Source organism: Scyliorhinus torazame, chromosome 25 (genome assembly GCF_047496885.1).
Source record: "Scyliorhinus torazame isolate Kashiwa2021f chromosome 25, sScyTor2.1, whole genome shotgun sequence".
NCBI lineage: Eukaryota > Metazoa > Chordata > Chondrichthyes > Carcharhiniformes > Scyliorhinidae > Scyliorhinus > Scyliorhinus torazame.
In genome coordinates, this window is record NC_092731.1 from 31054685 (window position 1) to 31073425 (window position 18741).

General features: G+C 49.0%; 1 protein-coding gene across 1 annotated transcript in view; it reads right to left on the reverse strand.

Annotated features, from left to right (window-relative positions):
• sptbn4b (spectrin, beta, non-erythrocytic 4b) overlaps positions 1–18741 on the reverse strand; it is a gene marked incomplete at its 5' end in the record, with an annotated part of 283604 nt that overhangs the window by 240269 nt on the left and 24594 nt on the right. The window contains 3 exons of the mRNA XM_072489877.1: positions 11505–12261; positions 15653–15790; positions 17286–18156. Coding sequence (XP_072345978.1) covers positions 11505–12261; positions 15653–15790; positions 17286–18156 — 1766 coding nt within the window. The remainder of the gene's footprint in view (positions 1–11504; positions 12262–15652; positions 15791–17285; positions 18157–18741) is intronic.

Sequence of the window (18741 nt, forward strand, 5' to 3'; positions counted from 1 at the left end):
CCCCAATATCAGACAGTGAGATTCGATACTGACCCCAATATCAGTCAGTGAGACTCGATACTGACCCCAATATCAGTCAGTGAGATTCGATACTGACCCCAATATCAGTCAGTGAGATTCGATACTGACCCCAATATCAGTCAGTGAGATTCGATACTGACCCCAATATCAGTCACTGAGACTCGATACTGACCCCAATATCAGTCAGTGAGGCTCAATGCTGACCCCAATATCAGACAGTGAGACTCGATACTGACCCTAATATCAGACAGTGAGGCTCAATACTGACCCCAATATCAGACAGGGAGACTCAATACTGACCCCAATATCAGTCACTGAGACTCGATACTGACCCCAATATCAGTCACTGAGACTCGATACTGACCCCAATATCAGACAGTGAGACTAGATACTGACCCCAATATCAGTCAGTGAGACTCGATACTGACCCCAATATCTGTCAGTGAGACTCGATACTGACCCCAATATCAGTCAGTGAGACTCGATACTGACCCCAATATCAGACAGTGAGACTAGATACTGACCCCAATATCAGTCAGTGAGGCTCGATACTGACCCCAATATCAGACAGTGAGACTAGAGACTGAACCCAATATCAGTCAGTGAGACTCAATACTGACCCCAATATCAGACAGTGAGACGAGATACTGACCCCAATATCAGTCAGTGAGACTCAATACTGACCCCAATATCAGACAGTGAGACGAGATACTGACCCCAATATCAGTCAGTGAGACTCAATACTGACCCCAATATCAGTCACTGAGACTCGATACTGACCCCAATATCAGTCAGTGAGACTCAATGCTGACCCCAATATCAGACAGTGAGACTCGATACTGACCCTAATATCAGACAGTGAGGCTCAATACTGACCCCAATATCAGACAGGGAGACTCAATACTGACCCCAATATCAGTCACTGAGACTCGATACTGACCCCAATATCAGTCACTGAGAGTCGATACTGACCCCAATATCAGACAGTGAGACTAGATACTGACCCCAATATCAGTCAGTGAGACTCGATACTGACCCCAATATCTGTCAGTGAGACTCGATACTGACCCCAATATCAGTCAGTGAGACTCGATACTGACCCCAATATCAGACAGTGAGACTAGATACTGACCCCAATATCAGTCAGTGAGGCTCGATACTGACCCCAATATCAGACAGTGAGACTAGAGACTGAACCCAATATCAGTCAGTGAGACTCAATACTGACCCCAATATCAGACAGTGAGACGAGATACTGACCCCAATATCAGTCAGTGAGACTCAATACTGACCCCAATATCAGACAGTGAGACTCGATACTGACCCCAATATCAGACAGTGAGGCTCGATACTGACCCCAATATCAGTCAGTGAGACTCGATACTGACCCCAATATCAGTCACTGAGACGACAGTGAGACTCGATACTGACCCCAATATCAGTCAGTGAGGCTCAATGCTGACCCCAATATCAGACAGTGAGACTCGATACTGACCCTAATATCAGACAGTGAGGCTCAATACTGACCCCAATATCAGACAGGGAGACTCAATACTGACCCCAATATCAGTCACTGAGACTCGATACTGACACCAATATCAGTCACTGAGACTCGATACTGACCCCAATATCAGACAGTGAGACTAGATACTGACCCCAATATCAGTCAGTGAGACTCGATACTGACCCCAATATCTGTCAGTGAGACTCAATACTGATCCCAATATTAGTCACTGAGACTAGATACTGACCCCAATATCAGACACTGAGACTAGATACTGACCCCAATATAAGTCAGTGAGGCTCAATACTGACCCTAATATCAGTCACTGAGACTAGATGCTGACTCCAATATCAGTCAGTGAGACTCGATACTGACCCCAATATCAGTCAGTGAGGTTCGATACTGAACCCAATATCAGTCACTGAGACTAGATACTGACCCCAGTATCAGTCAGTGAGGTTCGATACTGACCCCAACATCAGTCACTGAGACTCGATACTGACCCCAATATCAGACAGTGTGACTCGATACTGACCCCAATATCAGTCACTGAGACTAGATACTGACCCCAATATCAGTCAGTGAGGTTCGATACTAACCCCAATATCAGTCAGTGAGACTCGATACTGACCCCAATATCAGTCAGTGAGGCTCGATACTGACCCCAATATCAGTCAGTGAGACTAGATACTGACCCCAATATCAGTCAGTGAGACTCGATACTGACCCCAATATCAGTCAGTGAGACTCAATACTGACCCCAATATCAGACACTGAGACTCAATACTGACCCCAATATCAGACACTGAGACTCAATACTGATCCCAATATCAGACACTGAGACTCAATACTGACCCCAATATCAGACACTGAGACTCAATACTGACCCCAATATCAGTCACTGAGACTCAATACTGACCCCAATATCAGACACTGAGACTCAATACTGACCCCAATATCAGACACTGAGATCAATACTGACCCCAATATCAGTCAGTGAGACTAGATACTGACCCCAATATCAGACAGTGAGGCTCGGTACTGACCCCAATATCAGTCAGTGAGGCTCGATACTGACCCCAATATCAGACAGTGAGACTCGATACTGACCCCAATATCAGACAGTGTGACTAGATACTGACCCCAATATCAGTCAGTGAGACTAGATACTGACCCCAATATCAGATAGTGAGGCTCGATACTGACCCCAATATCTGTCACTGAGACTAGATACTGACCCCAATATCAGTCAGTGAGACTCGATACTGACCCCAATATCAGACAGTGAGGCTCGGTACTGACCCCAATATCAGTCAGTGAGGCTCGATACTGACCCCAATATCAGACAGTGAGACTCGATACTGTCCCCAATATCAGACAGTGAGACTAGATACTGACCCCAATATCAGACACTGAGATCAATACTGACCCCAATATCAGACAGTGAGACTAGATACTGACCCCAATATCAGTCAGTGAGATTCGATACTGACCCCAATATCAGACAGTGAGATTCGATACTGACCCCAATATCAGTCAGTGAGACTCGATACTGACCCCAATATCAGTCAGTGAGATTCGATACTGACCCCAATATCAGTCAGTGAGATTCGATACTGACCCCAATATCAGTCAGTGAGATTCGATACTGACCCCAATATCAGTCACTGAGACTCGATACTGACCCCAATATCAGTCAGTGAGGCTCAATGCTGACCCCAATATCAGACAGTGAGACTCGATACTGACCCTAATATCAGACAGTGAGGCTCAATACTGACCCCAATATCAGACAGGGAGACTCAATACTGACCCCAATATCAGTCACTGAGACTCGATACTGACCCCAATATCAGTCACTGAGACTCGATACTGACCCCAATATCAGACAGTGAGACTAGATACTGACCCCAATATCAGTCAGTGAGACTCGATACTGACCCCAATATCTGTCAGTGAGACTCGATACTGACCCCAATATCAGTCAGTGAGACTCGATACTGACCCCAATATCAGACAGTGAGACTAGATACTGACCCCAATATCAGTCAGTGAGGCTCGATACTGACCCCAATATCAGACAGTGAGACTAGAGACTGAACCCAATATCAGTCAGTGAGACTCAATACTGACCCCAATATCAGACAGTGAGACGAGATACTGACCCCAATATCAGTCAGTGAGACTCAATACTGACCCCAATATCAGACAGTGAGACGAGATACTGACCCCAATATCAGTCAGTGAGACTCAATACTGACCCCAATATCAGTCACTGAGACTCGATACTGACCCCAATATCAGTCAGTGAGACTCAATGCTGACCCCAATATCAGACAGTGAGACTCGATACTGACCCTAATATCAGACAGTGAGGCTCAATACTGACCCCAATATCAGACAGGGAGACTCAATACTGACCCCAATATCAGTCACTGAGACTCGATACTGACCCCAATATCAGTCACTGAGACTCGATACTGACCCCAATATCAGACAGTGAGACTAGATACTGACCCCAATATCAGTCAGTGAGACTCGATACTGACCCCAATATCTGTCAGTGAGACTCGATACTGACCCCAATATCAGTCAGTGAGACTCGATACTGACCCCAATATCAGACAGTGAGACTAGATACTGACCCCAATATCAGTCAGTGAGGCTCGATACTGACCCCAATATCAGACAGTGAGACTAGAGACTGAACCCAATATCAGTCAGTGAGACTCAATACTGACCCCAATATCAGACAGTGAGACGAGATACTGACCCCAATATCAGTCAGTGAGACTCAATACTGACCCCAATATCAGACAGTGAGACTCGATACTGACCCCAATATCAGACAGTGAGGCTCGATACTGACCCCAATATCAGTCAGTGAGACTCGATACTGACCCCAATATCAGTCACTGAGACGACAGTGAGACTCGATACTGACCCCAATATCAGTCAGTGAGGCTCGATACTGACCCCAATATCAGTCAGTGAGGCTCGATACTGACCCCAATATCTGTCACTGAGACTAGATACTGACCCCAATATCAGTCAGTGAGACTCGATACTGACCCCAATATCAGACAGTGAGGCTCGGTACTGACCCCAATATCAGTCAGTGAGGCTCGATACTGACCCCAATATCAGACAGTGAGACTCGATACTGTCCCCAATATCAGACAGTGAGACTAGATACTGACCCCAATATCAGACACTGAGATCAATACTGACCCCAATATCAGACAGTGAGACTAGATACTGACCCCAATATCAGTCAGTGAGATTCGATACTGACCCCAATATCAGACAGTGAGATTCGATACTGACCCCAATATCAGTCAGTGAGACTCGATACTGACCCCAATATCTGTCACTGAGACTAGATACTGACCCCAATATCAGTCAGTGAGACTCGATACTGACCCCAATATCAGACAGTGAGGCTCGGTACTGACCCCAATATCAGTCAGTGAGGCTCGATACTGACCCCAATATCAGACAGTGAGACTCGATACTGTCCCCAATATCAGACAGTGAGACTAGATACTGACCCCAATATCAGACACTGAGATCAATACTGACCCCAATATCAGACAGTGAGACTAGATACTGACCCCAATATCAGTCAGTGAGATTCGATACTGACCCCAATATCAGACAGTGAGATTCGATACTGACCCCAATATCTGTCAGTGAGACTCGATACTGACCCCAATATCAGTCAGTGAGATTCGATACTGACCCCAATATCAGTCAGTGAGATTCGATACTGACCCCAATATCAGTCAGTGAGATTCGATACTGACCCCAATATCAGTCACTGAGACTCGATACTGACCCCAATATCAGTCAGTGAGGCTCAATGCTGACCCCAATATCAGACAGTGAGACTCGATACTGACCCTAATATCAGACAGTGAGGCTCAATACTGACCCCAATATCAGACAGGGAGACTCAATACTGACCCCAATATCAGTCACTGAGACTCGATACTGACCCCAATATCAGTCACTGAGACTCGATACTGACCCCAATATCAGACAGTGAGACTAGATACTGACCCCAATATCAGTCAGTGAGACTCGATACTGACCCCAATATCTGTCAGTGAGACTCGATACTGACCCCAATATCAGTCAGTGAGACTCGATACTGACCCCAATATCAGACAGTGAGACTAGATACTGACCCCAATATCAGTCAGTGAGGCTCGATACTGACCCCAATATCAGACAGTGAGACTAGAGACTGAACCCAATATCAGTCAGTGAGACTCAATACTGACCCCAATATCAGACAGTGAGACGAGATACTGACCCCAATATCAGTCAGTGAGACTCAATACTGACCCCAATATCAGACAGTGAGACGAGATACTGACCCCAATATCAGTCAGTGAGACTCAATACTGACCCCAATATCAGTCACTGAGACTCGATACTGACCCCAATATCAGTCAGTGAGACTCAATGCTGACCCCAATATCAGACAGTGAGACTCGATACTGACCCTAATATCAGACAGTGAGGCTCAATACTGACCCCAATATCAGACAGGGAGACTCAATACTGACCCCAATATCAGTCACTGAGACTCGATACTGACCCCAATATCAGTCACTGAGAGTCGATACTGACCCCAATATCAGACAGTGAGACTAGATACTGACCCCAATATCAGTCAGTGAGACTCGATACTGACCCCAATATCTGTCAGTGAGACTCGATACTGACCCCAATATCAGTCAGTGAGACTCGATACTGACCCCAATATCAGACAGTGAGACTAGATACTGACCCCAATATCAGTCAGTGAGGCTCGATACTGACCCCAATATCAGACAGTGAGACTAGAGACTGAACCCAATATCAGTCAGTGAGACTCAATACTGACCCCAATATCAGACAGTGAGACGAGATACTGACCCCAATATCAGTCAGTGAGACTCAATACTGACCCCAATATCAGACAGTGAGACTCGATACTGACCCCAATATCAGACAGTGAGGCTCGATACTGACCCCAATATCAGTCAGTGAGACTCGATACTGACCCCAATATCAGTCACTGAGACGACAGTGAGACTCGATACTGACCCCAATATCAGTCAGTGAGGCTCGATACTGACCCCAATATCAGTCAGTGAGGCTCGATACTGACCCCAATATCAGACAGTGAGACTCGATACTGACCCCATTATCAGACAGTGAGACTCGATACTGACCCCAATATCAGTCAGTGAGACTCAATACTGACCCCAATATCAGACAGTGAGACGCGATACTGACCCCAATATCAGTCACTGAGACTCGATACTGACCCCAATATCAGTCAGTGAGGCTCGGTACTGACCCCAATATCAGACAGTGAGGCTCAATACTGACCCCAATATCAGTCACTGAGACACGATACTGACCCCAATATCAGTCAGTGAGGCTCGATACTGACCCCAATATCAGTCAGTGTGACTAGATACTGACCCCAATATCAGTCAGTGAGACTCGATACTTACCCCAATATCAGTCAGTGTGACTCGTTACTGACCCCAATATCAGTCAGTGAGGCTCGATACTGACCCCAATATCAGTCAGTGAGGCTCGATACTGACCCCAATATCAGACAGTGAGGCTCGATACTGACCCCAATATCAGTCAGTGAGACTCGATACTTACCCCAATATCAGACAGTGAGACTCGATACTGACCCCAATATCAGTCAGTGAGACTCGATACTGACCCCAATATCAGACAGTGAGACTCGATACTGACCCCAATATAAGTCAGTGAGACTAGATACTCACCCCAATATCAGTCAGTGAGACTCGATACTGACCCCAATATCAGACAGTGAGACTCGATACTGACCCCAATATAAGTCAGTGAGACTAGATACTGACCCCAATATCAGTCAGTGAGACTCGATACTGACCCCAATATCAGTCACTGAGACTCGATACTGACCCCAATATCAGACAGTGAGACTCGATACTGACCCCAATATAAGTCAGTGAGAATAGATACTGACCCCAATATCAGTCAGTGAGACTCGATACTGACCCCAATATCAGACAGTGAGGCTCGGTACTGACCCCAATATCAGTCAGTGAGGCTCGATACTGACCCCAATATCAGACAGTGAGACTCGATACTGTCCCCAATATCAGACAGTGAGACTAGATACTGACCCCAATATCAGACACTGAGATCAATACTGACCCCAATATCAGACAGTGAGACTAGATACTGACCCCAATATCAGTCAGTGAGATTCGATACTGACCCCAATATCAGACAGTGAGATTCGATACTGACCCCAATATCAGTCAGTGAGACTCGATACTGACCCCAATATCTGTCACTGAGACTAGATACTGACCCCAATATCAGTCAGTGAGACTCGATACTGACCCCAATATCAGACAGTGAGGCTCGGTACTGACCCCAATATCAGTCAGTGAGGCTCGATACTGACCCCAATATCAGACAGTGAGACTCGATACTGTCCCCAATATCAGACAGTGAGACTAGATACTGACCCCAATATCAGACACTGAGATCAATACTGACCCCAATATCAGACAGTGAGACTAGATACTGACCCCAATATCAGTCAGTGAGATTCGATACTGACCCCAATATCAGACAGTGAGATTCGATACTGACCCCAATATCAGTCAGTGAGACTCGATACTGACCCCAATATCAGTCAGTGAGATTCGATACTGACCCCAATATCAGTCAGTGAGATTCGATACTGACCCCAATATCAGTCAGTGAGATTCGATACTGACCCCAATATCAGTCACTGAGACTCGATACTGACCCCAATATCAGTCAGTGAGGCTCAATGCTGACCCCAATATCAGACAGTGAGACTCGATACTGACCCTAATATCAGACAGTGAGGCTCAATACTGACCCCAATATCAGACAGGGAGACTCAATACTGACCCCAATATCAGTCACTGAGACTCGATACTGACCCCAATATCAGTCACTGAGACTCGATACTGACCCCAATATCAGACAGTGAGACTAGATACTGACCCCAATATCAGTCAGTGAGACTCGATACTGACCCCAATATCTGTCAGTGAGACTCGATACTGACCCCAATATCAGTCAGTGAGACTCGATACTGACCCCAATATCAGACAGTGAGACTAGATACTGACCCCAATATCAGTCAGTGAGGCTCGATACTGACCCCAATATCAGACAGTGAGACTAGAGACTGAACCCAATATCAGTCAGTGAGACTCAATACTGACCCCAATATCAGACAGTGAGACGAGATACTGACCCCAATATCAGTCAGTGAGACTCAATACTGACCCCAATATCAGACAGTGAGACGAGATACTGACCCCAATATCAGTCAGTGAGACTCAATACTGACCCCAATATCAGTCACTGAGACTCGATACTGACCCCAATATCAGTCAGTGAGACTCAATGCTGACCCCAATATCAGACAGTGAGACTCGATACTGACCCTAATATCAGACAGTGAGGCTCAATACTGACCCCAATATCAGACAGGGAGACTCAATACTGACCCCAATATCAGTCACTGAGACTCGATACTGACCCCAATATCAGTCACTGAGAGTCGATACTGACCCCAATATCAGACAGTGAGACTAGATACTGACCCCAATATCAGTCAGTGAGACTCGATACTGACCCCAATATCTGTCAGTGAGACTCGATACTGACCCCAATATCAGTCAGTGAGACTCGATACTGACCCCAATATCAGACAGTGAGACTAGATACTGACCCCAATATCAGTCAGTGAGGCTCGATACTGACCCCAATATCAGACAGTGAGACTAGAGACTGAACCCAATATCAGTCAGTGAGACTCAATACTGACCCCAATATCAGACAGTGAGACGAGATACTGACCCCAATATCAGTCAGTGAGACTCAATACTGACCCCAATATCAGACAGTGAGACTCGATACTGACCCCAATATCAGACAGTGAGGCTCGATACTGACCCCAATATCAGTCAGTGAGACTCGATACTGACCCCAATATCAGTCACTGAGACGACAGTGAGACTCGATACTGACCCCAATATCAGTCAGTGAGGCTCGATACTGACCCCAATATCAGTCAGTGAGGCTCGATACTGACCCCAATATCAGACAGTGAGACTCGATACTGACCCCATTATCAGACAGTGAGACTCGATACTGACCCCAATATCAGTCAGTGAGACTCAATACTGACCCCAATATCAGACAGTGAGACGCGATACTGACCCCAATATCAGTCACTGAGACTCGATACTGACCCCAATATCAGTCAGTGAGGCTCGATACTGACCCCAATATCAGACAGTGAGGCTCAATACTGACCCCAATATCAGTCACTGAGACACGATACTGACCCCAATATCAGTCAGTGAGGCTCGATACTGACCCCAATATCAGTCAGTGTGACTAGATACTGACCCCAATATCAGTCAGTGAGACTCGATACTTACCCCAATATCAGTCAGTGTGACTCGTTACTGACCCCAATATCAGTCAGTGAGGCTCGATACTGACCCCAATATCAGTCAGTGAGGCTCGATACTGACCCCAATATCAGACAGTGAGGCTCGATACTGACCCCAATATCAGTCAGTGAGACTCGATACTTACCCCAATATCAGACAGTGAGACTCGATACTGACCCCAATATCAGTCAGTGAGACTCGATACTGACCCCAATATCAGACAGTGAGACTCGATACTGACCCCAATATAAGTCAGTGAGACTAGATACTCACCCCAATATCAGTCAGTGAGACTCGATACTGACCCCAATATCAGACAGTGAGACTCGATACTGACCCCAATATAAGTCAGTGAGACTAGATACTGACCCCAATATCAGTCAGTGAGACTCGATACTGACCCCAATATCAGTCACTGAGACTCGATACTGACCCCAATATCAGACAGTGAGACTCGATACTGACCCCAATATAAGTCAGTGAGAATAGATACTGACCCCAATATCAGTCAGTGAGACTCGATACTGACCCCAATATCAGTCACTGAGACTCGATACTGACCCCAATATCAGACAGTGAGACTCGATACTGACCTCAATATCAGTCAGTGAGACTCGATACTGACCCCAATATCAGTCAGTGAGACTAGATACTGACCCCAATATCAGTCCGTGAGACTCAATACTGACCCCAATATCAGTCAGTGAGACTAGATACTGACCCCAATATCAGACAGTGAGACTAGATACTGACCCCAATATCAGTCAGTGAGACTCGATACTGACCCCAATATCAGTCAGTGAGGCTTGATACTGACCCCAATATCAGTCACTGAGACTCAATACTGACCCCAATATCAGTCACTGAGACTCGATTCTGACCCCAATATCAGTCAGTGAGACTCGATACTGACCCCAATATCAGTCAGTGAGACTCGATACTGACCCCAATATCAGTCACTGAGACTCAATACTGACCCCAATATCAGACAGTGAGACTCGATACTGACCCCAATATCAGTCAGTGAGACTCGATTCTGACCCCAATATCAGTCACTGAGGCTCGATACTCACCCCAATATCAGTCACTGAGACTCGATACTGACCCCAATATCAGTCACTGAGACTCGATTCTGACCCCAATATCAGTCAGTGAGACTCGATACTGACCCCAATATCAGTCACTGAGACTCGATACTGACCCCAATATCAGTCACTGAGACTCGATTCTGACCCCAATATCAGTCAGTGAGACTCGATACTGACCCCAATATCAGTCAGTGAGACTCGATTCTGACCCCAATATCAGTCAGTGAGACAAGGTACTGACCCCAATATTAGATAGGAGACTCGATACTGAGTAGGTGACTCTGGGCTCAATGAGTAGGAGGTCATTGTTACAGTCAAAAAGAGAATGGAAGCAACTGTGTGCAGATCGGTGGAAAGGTCAGAGGTCAAGTCGCTCACCTGGCTGTTGAGGAAGCCTTCGGCCTGCCTCACATCCCGCAGGAAGAGATGGTAAATGTGGGACTGGAGCAGCACCTCCTGCCTGCATTCCCACATCTCTTGCAGCTTCTTCCAGCCGGCCTGTAGCTTCTGCAACCACTGCTGAATGGAGAGGAGGGGGAATTCGGCCTCATCCAACGCCACCAGCTCGTTCACTGCCAAAATCTTCTGGTAGTCCTCGTCGTGTTGCCTGATTTCCTCTCTGAGCGCCTCGTGGTGCCTGAGGAGGGCCTCGGCCTCCCCCAGCGTGTTGGGCAGTTCCTCGGACACCGTCTCAGCCTGCGTCTGGGCGAGCCACGACAGGAAGCTGTCCAGGTCCTGGATGAACTGCTGCAGCTTGCCTGCGACGCTGAGGGAGTCCTCGCAGCCTTGCAACGCCCGCTTCAGCTGCTCCCACTCCTCGCTGATCTCCTCGAACTGGATCAGGATCTCCATCGCCTGGGCCGGGTGGGCGGCGGCCAAGCTCTCCGCCTCCAGCTGCAGGCCAATCAGCTTCGGCTCGATCACAGCCAGGGCTCCCTCCATGGTGGACAGCTTCCTCTGGAGGTCGACCACCCCGCCGAGGTCGTTGCCGAGGTACTGCGTCGACTCGACGGCTTTCCGCTTGTCGACGATCTGGGACTTGACCTCGTTACACTCCAGCGAGTAATTTTGAATGCGTAGCAGAGAATTATTGGTCTCCTTTTTACTGTCAACCAACTGCACAATCTGGCCCCACCTGCAGAAGGAAAATGATTGACAGTTTACTAAATATTCCCTTCCCTGGCGAATGGAGAGGCAAGGCCCTCAAACAGATGGGTTGCACCCATCCAACCCAAACAGGCCCGGGACACAATGTTACAAAACCTATAGGGAGAAGTCCAAAGATGCACGGGTTAGGTGGATTGGCCGAAATAAATTTCCCCTTCTGGTACCAGAGTCTTAAAACCTGATAAATTCCAGTGGAGGTAGGGGCCTAGTGGCCTGGTGACTGGATTTGCAACCCAGAGCCTGGGGGGCCAGAGCAGATGGTGGATTTGGAATCCCATGAAAATCTGGGATTAAAAGTCTGATGCTGACCATGAAACTATCATCGGTTGTCGTGGCAACTGGTTCACTAGAGCCCCTTCAGGGAACAATATCTGCCGTCCTTATCCGGCCTGGCCTACATGTGACTCCAGACACCTCAGCAACCTGGTTGACTCTTTAATGTCCCCCGTCCCCACAAGGGAAGGGCAGAAATGTTGGCCTAGCCAGCAATGCCAGGAAAGAATTTTTTTAAAGCTTGTAATTCCACAGTCCCAGCCCAGTGAAAGTGGCCGTCGTGCGTGAGCTGGTATGGGTTAGGTTTGCCGCCTGTTGGTAATAGCCCTATCACACCCCCTGCTCCCTTTGCAACCTCTCTTTCCACTGACAGATGGCAACACCGAGGGGCACAAGGAATCCAGACGCAGCTCAGGGCTTTCACCCCCCCCCCCACCCCCACCCACGGTGACCCTCAACGAGACGTGCAGCAGTGTCCCCGGCAAGGTACAGCTGAGAACCAAGTGTCGGCACACACAGCGGGCCGGACTTAATCACAGAATCCCTACAGTGCCGAAGGAGGCCATTCGGCCCATCGACTCTGCACCGGCCCTCCGAGTGAGCACCCCATCTAGGCCCACTCCCCAGACCAATCCCCGTAAACCCCACCCAGCCTTTGGACACTAAAGGGCAATTGATCGTGGCCAATCCACCCAACCTGTCTTTGGACTGTGGGAGGAAACCGGAGCACCCGGAGGAAACCCACGCAGACACGGGGAGAGCGAGCAAACTCCACACAGACATTCACTTGAGGTCGGAATCGAAGGTCATGACAGCTCTTGGCGTTTCCTGGATACCTGTTTAAAGTTTGTGTGTCACAGGAATATTCAGATATTCAAACAGCACTCAAACATTACTAGAAAGGAATGTCTCTCTCACACACACACACACACACACTCTCACACTCACACTCACACTCACACTCACACTCACACTCACACTCACACTCACACTCACACTCACACTCACACTCACACTCACACTCACACTCACACTCACACTCACACTCACACTCACACACCAACAGCACATACACAGACCCCAGTACCTCCAAACACACATCCCCACACAGGAACAGACCCATTCTTCCCCTCAAACCTGTTATAAAAGGTCACAGAGTCATTAACGGCACAGAAGGAGGCCATTCTGGTCTCCCCTCGAGAGGCCCATGGCTGAGCTGCCTTCTGGAACCGCTGCAGTCCCTGAGGTGTAGGTACACCCACAGTGCTGTTAGGGAGGGAGTTCCAGGATTTTGACCCAGCCACAGTGAAGGAACGGCTGATATGTTTCCAAGTCAGGGTGGTGAGTGGTGTGGAGGGGATCCTCCAGGTGATGGAGTTCCCCATGTGTCTGCCGCCCAGATCACTGTAAGATCAGACTTGCCCGAAGCACGGCCCAGGGACTGCATCCGGGCTGGGTGCAGCTCCAACAGCACTCAAGAAGCTCAACACCATCCAGGACAAAGCAAGCCGCTTGATTGCTCTCCCTGCCACAAACATTCAATCCCTCCACCACCGACACAAAGTGGCAGCCGTGAGTACCACCTACAAAATGCACTGTCGGAACTCCTCAGACAAGGCACCCTCGACAGCACCTTCCAAACCTGGACCTCACTACCTGGAGGTGCCCCTCCAAGTTGCTCATCATCCTGACTTGGAAATATTTCGATATATTGCCGTTCCTTCACTGTCAGAAACATCCATTTCATCTCCTTAAATGTGCAGTTAAGGGGAAACTGAATCTGTAGAGAAGCGAGAAAGAACAGAACAACATTGTGCTTATGTCCCTTAAAGGGCAACACAGCAGAGTAAGGGTCACATGACCTTTGTGACCAACCTGGACTCAAAGTGTGGAATTACCCCGATGGCTGGTGCTCTCCAAGGGGACATTTTGGGAGCGCGTTACAACCATTAGGCTGCTGTTTTCTTCGGAGTAAATAGCTTTTGTGTTTGTTATGAACTCTGTGGAATCGCACCTTTACAGATATGCTGATGGGGTCAGATGAAATCAGGTATTGAGATGTTTGTGTGGAGCATAAATACTGACACAGACTAGTTGGGCTGAATGGCATGTTTCTGTTCATAAATTTGATAAAATTTACATTAGACAGATGTACACACAGACGTAAACAGACAGACACGCGTACACAGACAGACACGCGTACACAGACAGACACGCGTACACAGACAGACACGCGTACACAGATAGACACATACACAGATAGACACAAGCACACAGACAACTGCACACAGACTGACACACATACACAGACAGACATATGCACCGACACATTTACACACATACAGAGATAGATGCGTACACAGACACACGTACACAGACAGACACGCGTACACAGACACACATACACACGTACAGATACACATACATGTACAGACACACAGACACACAACACACTTGTACAGACACATGTACGCAGACACACGCACACAGATAGACACACATACAGATAACATACGCACGTACACAGACAGACACGTGTACAGACATACAGACACACATACATAGACAGACACACACACAGACACACATATATATACTCAGACAGATGCACATACACATACACATGAACACACAGACACCCAAACAGACATACACATATACACAGAGAGATGCACATACACAGACAAACACGCATACACAGGCAAACACAGACACGTTCACAGACAGACACACGTACACAGACACGGACACGTACACAGACAGACATACATACACAGACACACACATGTACACACACAGACTCACGTATACACACAGATACACACATGTACACACACAGATACACACATGTCCACACAGACACACACATGTACACACACAGACTCACGTACACACACAGATACACACATGTACACACACAGATACACACATGTCCACACACAGACACACACATGTACACACTCAGATACATGTACACACACAGACACACGCACACACACAGACACGCACACACACACAGACACACGCAGACTCACACAAGCAGTTAGACACGTGCAGGCAGACAGGCTGTGGATAAAGGGCTGTACCTGCTGTTGAGGTGATCTTGGCAGCCCTGGACCTCAGTGGCACTGGGATGCCCATTTTCCACCAGTTGCTGGACGAGTTCATTCACCTCCACAACACGGACCAACATGCTGTTCATCTCCTGATCCAGACTCTCGAACCTACAGGAAGAGGACCATGAACAAAAACAAGGGATAGATAAATACTGGATCACAGCCAGGACAATTCCCCACCCCAGTTCTCTGAAGGTGCGACTCAACTGTACAATCCCAACATGAAGCTACCGCTGAGGATAGAAAATCTGAGATAACTATGCACCTGTGTAACTGGAACCCAACCAAGCCTGTTTCTAGGCCCAGTTCTCTGTGCAATAACCGATACCCAGGCCTGTTCTCAGGCCCAGTTTCTCTCTCTGTGTACTAACAGATACCCAGGCCTAAATTTCAGGCCCAGTTCTCTAACGGTAGTCTCAGGCCAGAACTCAATCTGTGTATCAATCCATTCCCAGCCGTGGGAGAAGAAAGGGTAATGGGAAACAGAAACAGGTTCAATATTCTTTACAGGATGGGTTCCAGTGCTCCATTTCAGAGGAGAGTTCAGTTTTAATTTAAATATCGATGGTGAATTGCTCAATAAATGTGTGAATGGTACTGGCTAGAACTCTCTGTGGGTAGGGTAGGCTCCACGTGGGTGAAGCTAGCATCATACGGGTGGGGCTTGTCAGGTAGGTGGGGCTTGCTCTATCTGGGCGGGGCACTGGATGTGAGGGCGGGACTAGCTCCATTTGGGTGTGGCAGCTAACATGCGGGCAAGGCTCACTGCATGTGGACGTGGCATTGGGCATGGGGGCAGGGCTTGCTCCTTGTGGGTGTGACACTGGGAATGTGGGCGGGTCCAAATCCATCTGGGCAGGGCTAGTTCCATGTGGGTGGAGCTAGCTCGATATAGCTATATCCACATGGGCAGGACTAGTTCCAGCTGGGTGTGGCGCTGGTAAAGGGGTGGGGCTAACACTATCTTGGTGGGGCTAGGACCAGGTGGGTGTGGTGCTGGTAATGGGGGTGGGGCTAACACGGTTTGGGGCAGCACGGTAGCATTGTGGATTGCACAATTGCTTCACAGCTCCAGGGTCCCAGGTTCGATTCCGGCTTGAGTCACTGTCTGTGCGGAGTTTGCACATCCTCCCCGTGTGTGCGTGGGTTTCCTCCGGGTGCTCCGGTTTCCTCCCAAAGTCCAAAGATGTGCAGGTTAAGTGAATTGGCCATGATAAATTGCCCTTAGTGTCCAAAGTTGCCCTTAGTGTTGGGTGGGATTATTGGGTTATGGGGATAGGGTGGAGGTGTTGACCTTGATTAGGGTGCTCTTTCCAAGAGCCGGTGCAGACTCGATGGGCCGAATGGCCTCCTTCTGCACTGTAAATTTTATGATAATCTATGATAACACTACCTGGGCGGGGCTAGGTACCAGGTGGGTGTGGTGCTGGTAATGGGGGTGGGGCTAACACTATCTGGGCAGGGCTAGGGGTCCAGGTGGGTATGGCAGTGGTCATGGGGGCATGGCTACATCCACATGGGCGGGGCTAGCTCCAAGTGGGTGTGGACTCTCCCTGTGAGCGGGCCTAGCTCCCCCTTAAGTGGACAATGAACCGGCCCTTACCTCTGTTGAACCAGTTCGAGGTCCTCCAGCGTGTCCGGGATGTCCATGCTGTTCAGCCACTGCTCCTTCTCGTCAATCCAGTGCTCACAGGCATTCACCTCGCTGAACATGCGATAGACAGCGAGGGCATCCTGCAGCCACTGCCTACGTAACCCGGCCACCTCCTTCACCTCAGAGTACAAAGCCTCCACCTCCGACACGCGGCTCTGCACCTCGTCCAGCTCCAAGTACTCAGGGGCCAGGCTCATGGCCTGGCTGCGCAGGCCCTGTACCAGCTGCCGGTGCTGCCCGATGTCCTCCAGCAGCCCTCGGTGTTTCTTGGCCAGTGACTGCGTGGAATACTCATCATGCCCAAAGTCGTCGCTGGACACGATGCGATAGGCGTCCTGCAGCCACATTTCCAGATCGTCAGTGTCCGCCTTGAACTGGAAGAAGCTCAGCGCCTCCTGGAGGCGCTGTTGCCGGAGGACCGCCAACTCATCCAGCGTTTTCCACTGAACCCTGACCTCCAGAATCCTCTCCTGGATGTTGCCCGTTCCGAAGTGTTTCTGCGCCAGGATCTGCTCCCCCTTTGTGATGGTTTGTGTCAGGAGACTGAAGTGCACCACCAGCTCCCCCATCAGGTTCTTGTGCTTGCTCAGCAGGATTGTGGCACTGTTCAAGTCCTTGCCGCAGTTTGCTGAGGAGATGACCTGATCCTTCTCATGGATCCAACTCTCCACCTCCTCCATTTCCTGGAAAAACGCCCAGAGGCACCGCGAGCCGTCCAGCTCCGTCCGGCGGCACAACGCCAGCCGGTGCAGTTCCTCCAGGCAGCTGTTGACGTGATGGACGCGATTGCAGATCACCTGGGGGTCACAGGGCTGATAACCTGAGAGAAAAAAGCAAAGAATTGGTCACAGGAGACGAGGTAGGGAGGGCGAGAGTCAAGAGGCCAACCCTTCGAAACTGAACCCGCTGGCTCGACTCAGGGGCCGCATTCTCACCGACGCTGCCACCATGTTACGTGGTCACGCGCCCTCCGCTCTCTCCTGGCCATGGGGTCATCACCAGGGCACATTCTCAGTGGCCTCACCGGGCCGGGAAGGACCAAGACCTTTCAGCGCCGCACTCCCAAGTCATCGAATATCATCCTGACCAGAGACAATCACCAAATGGCTGCGATTGCCCGACCTGGAGCCAGGCTGGTGCCCACCTGGTGCCTGGTTAGTACCTCTGGCCCACTGACGGCACGGCCGTGAGGCCAGACCTTCAGAAAGGACCACCCCACCGGTCAGTGCTACTGGCTGAGTTACACTGGGTGACACTGCTAATTAAACTCGACCCTGTTGGTACATTAACGCCAACTATCTCAGGCCCTCTGGTGGACGTGCCCAGGATCACCAATACCTGACTGGCTCCATAGTTACCTACTGCGGAGTGAGTTCCTGCAGTCCTCAGGTGGAGTTCACTTCCA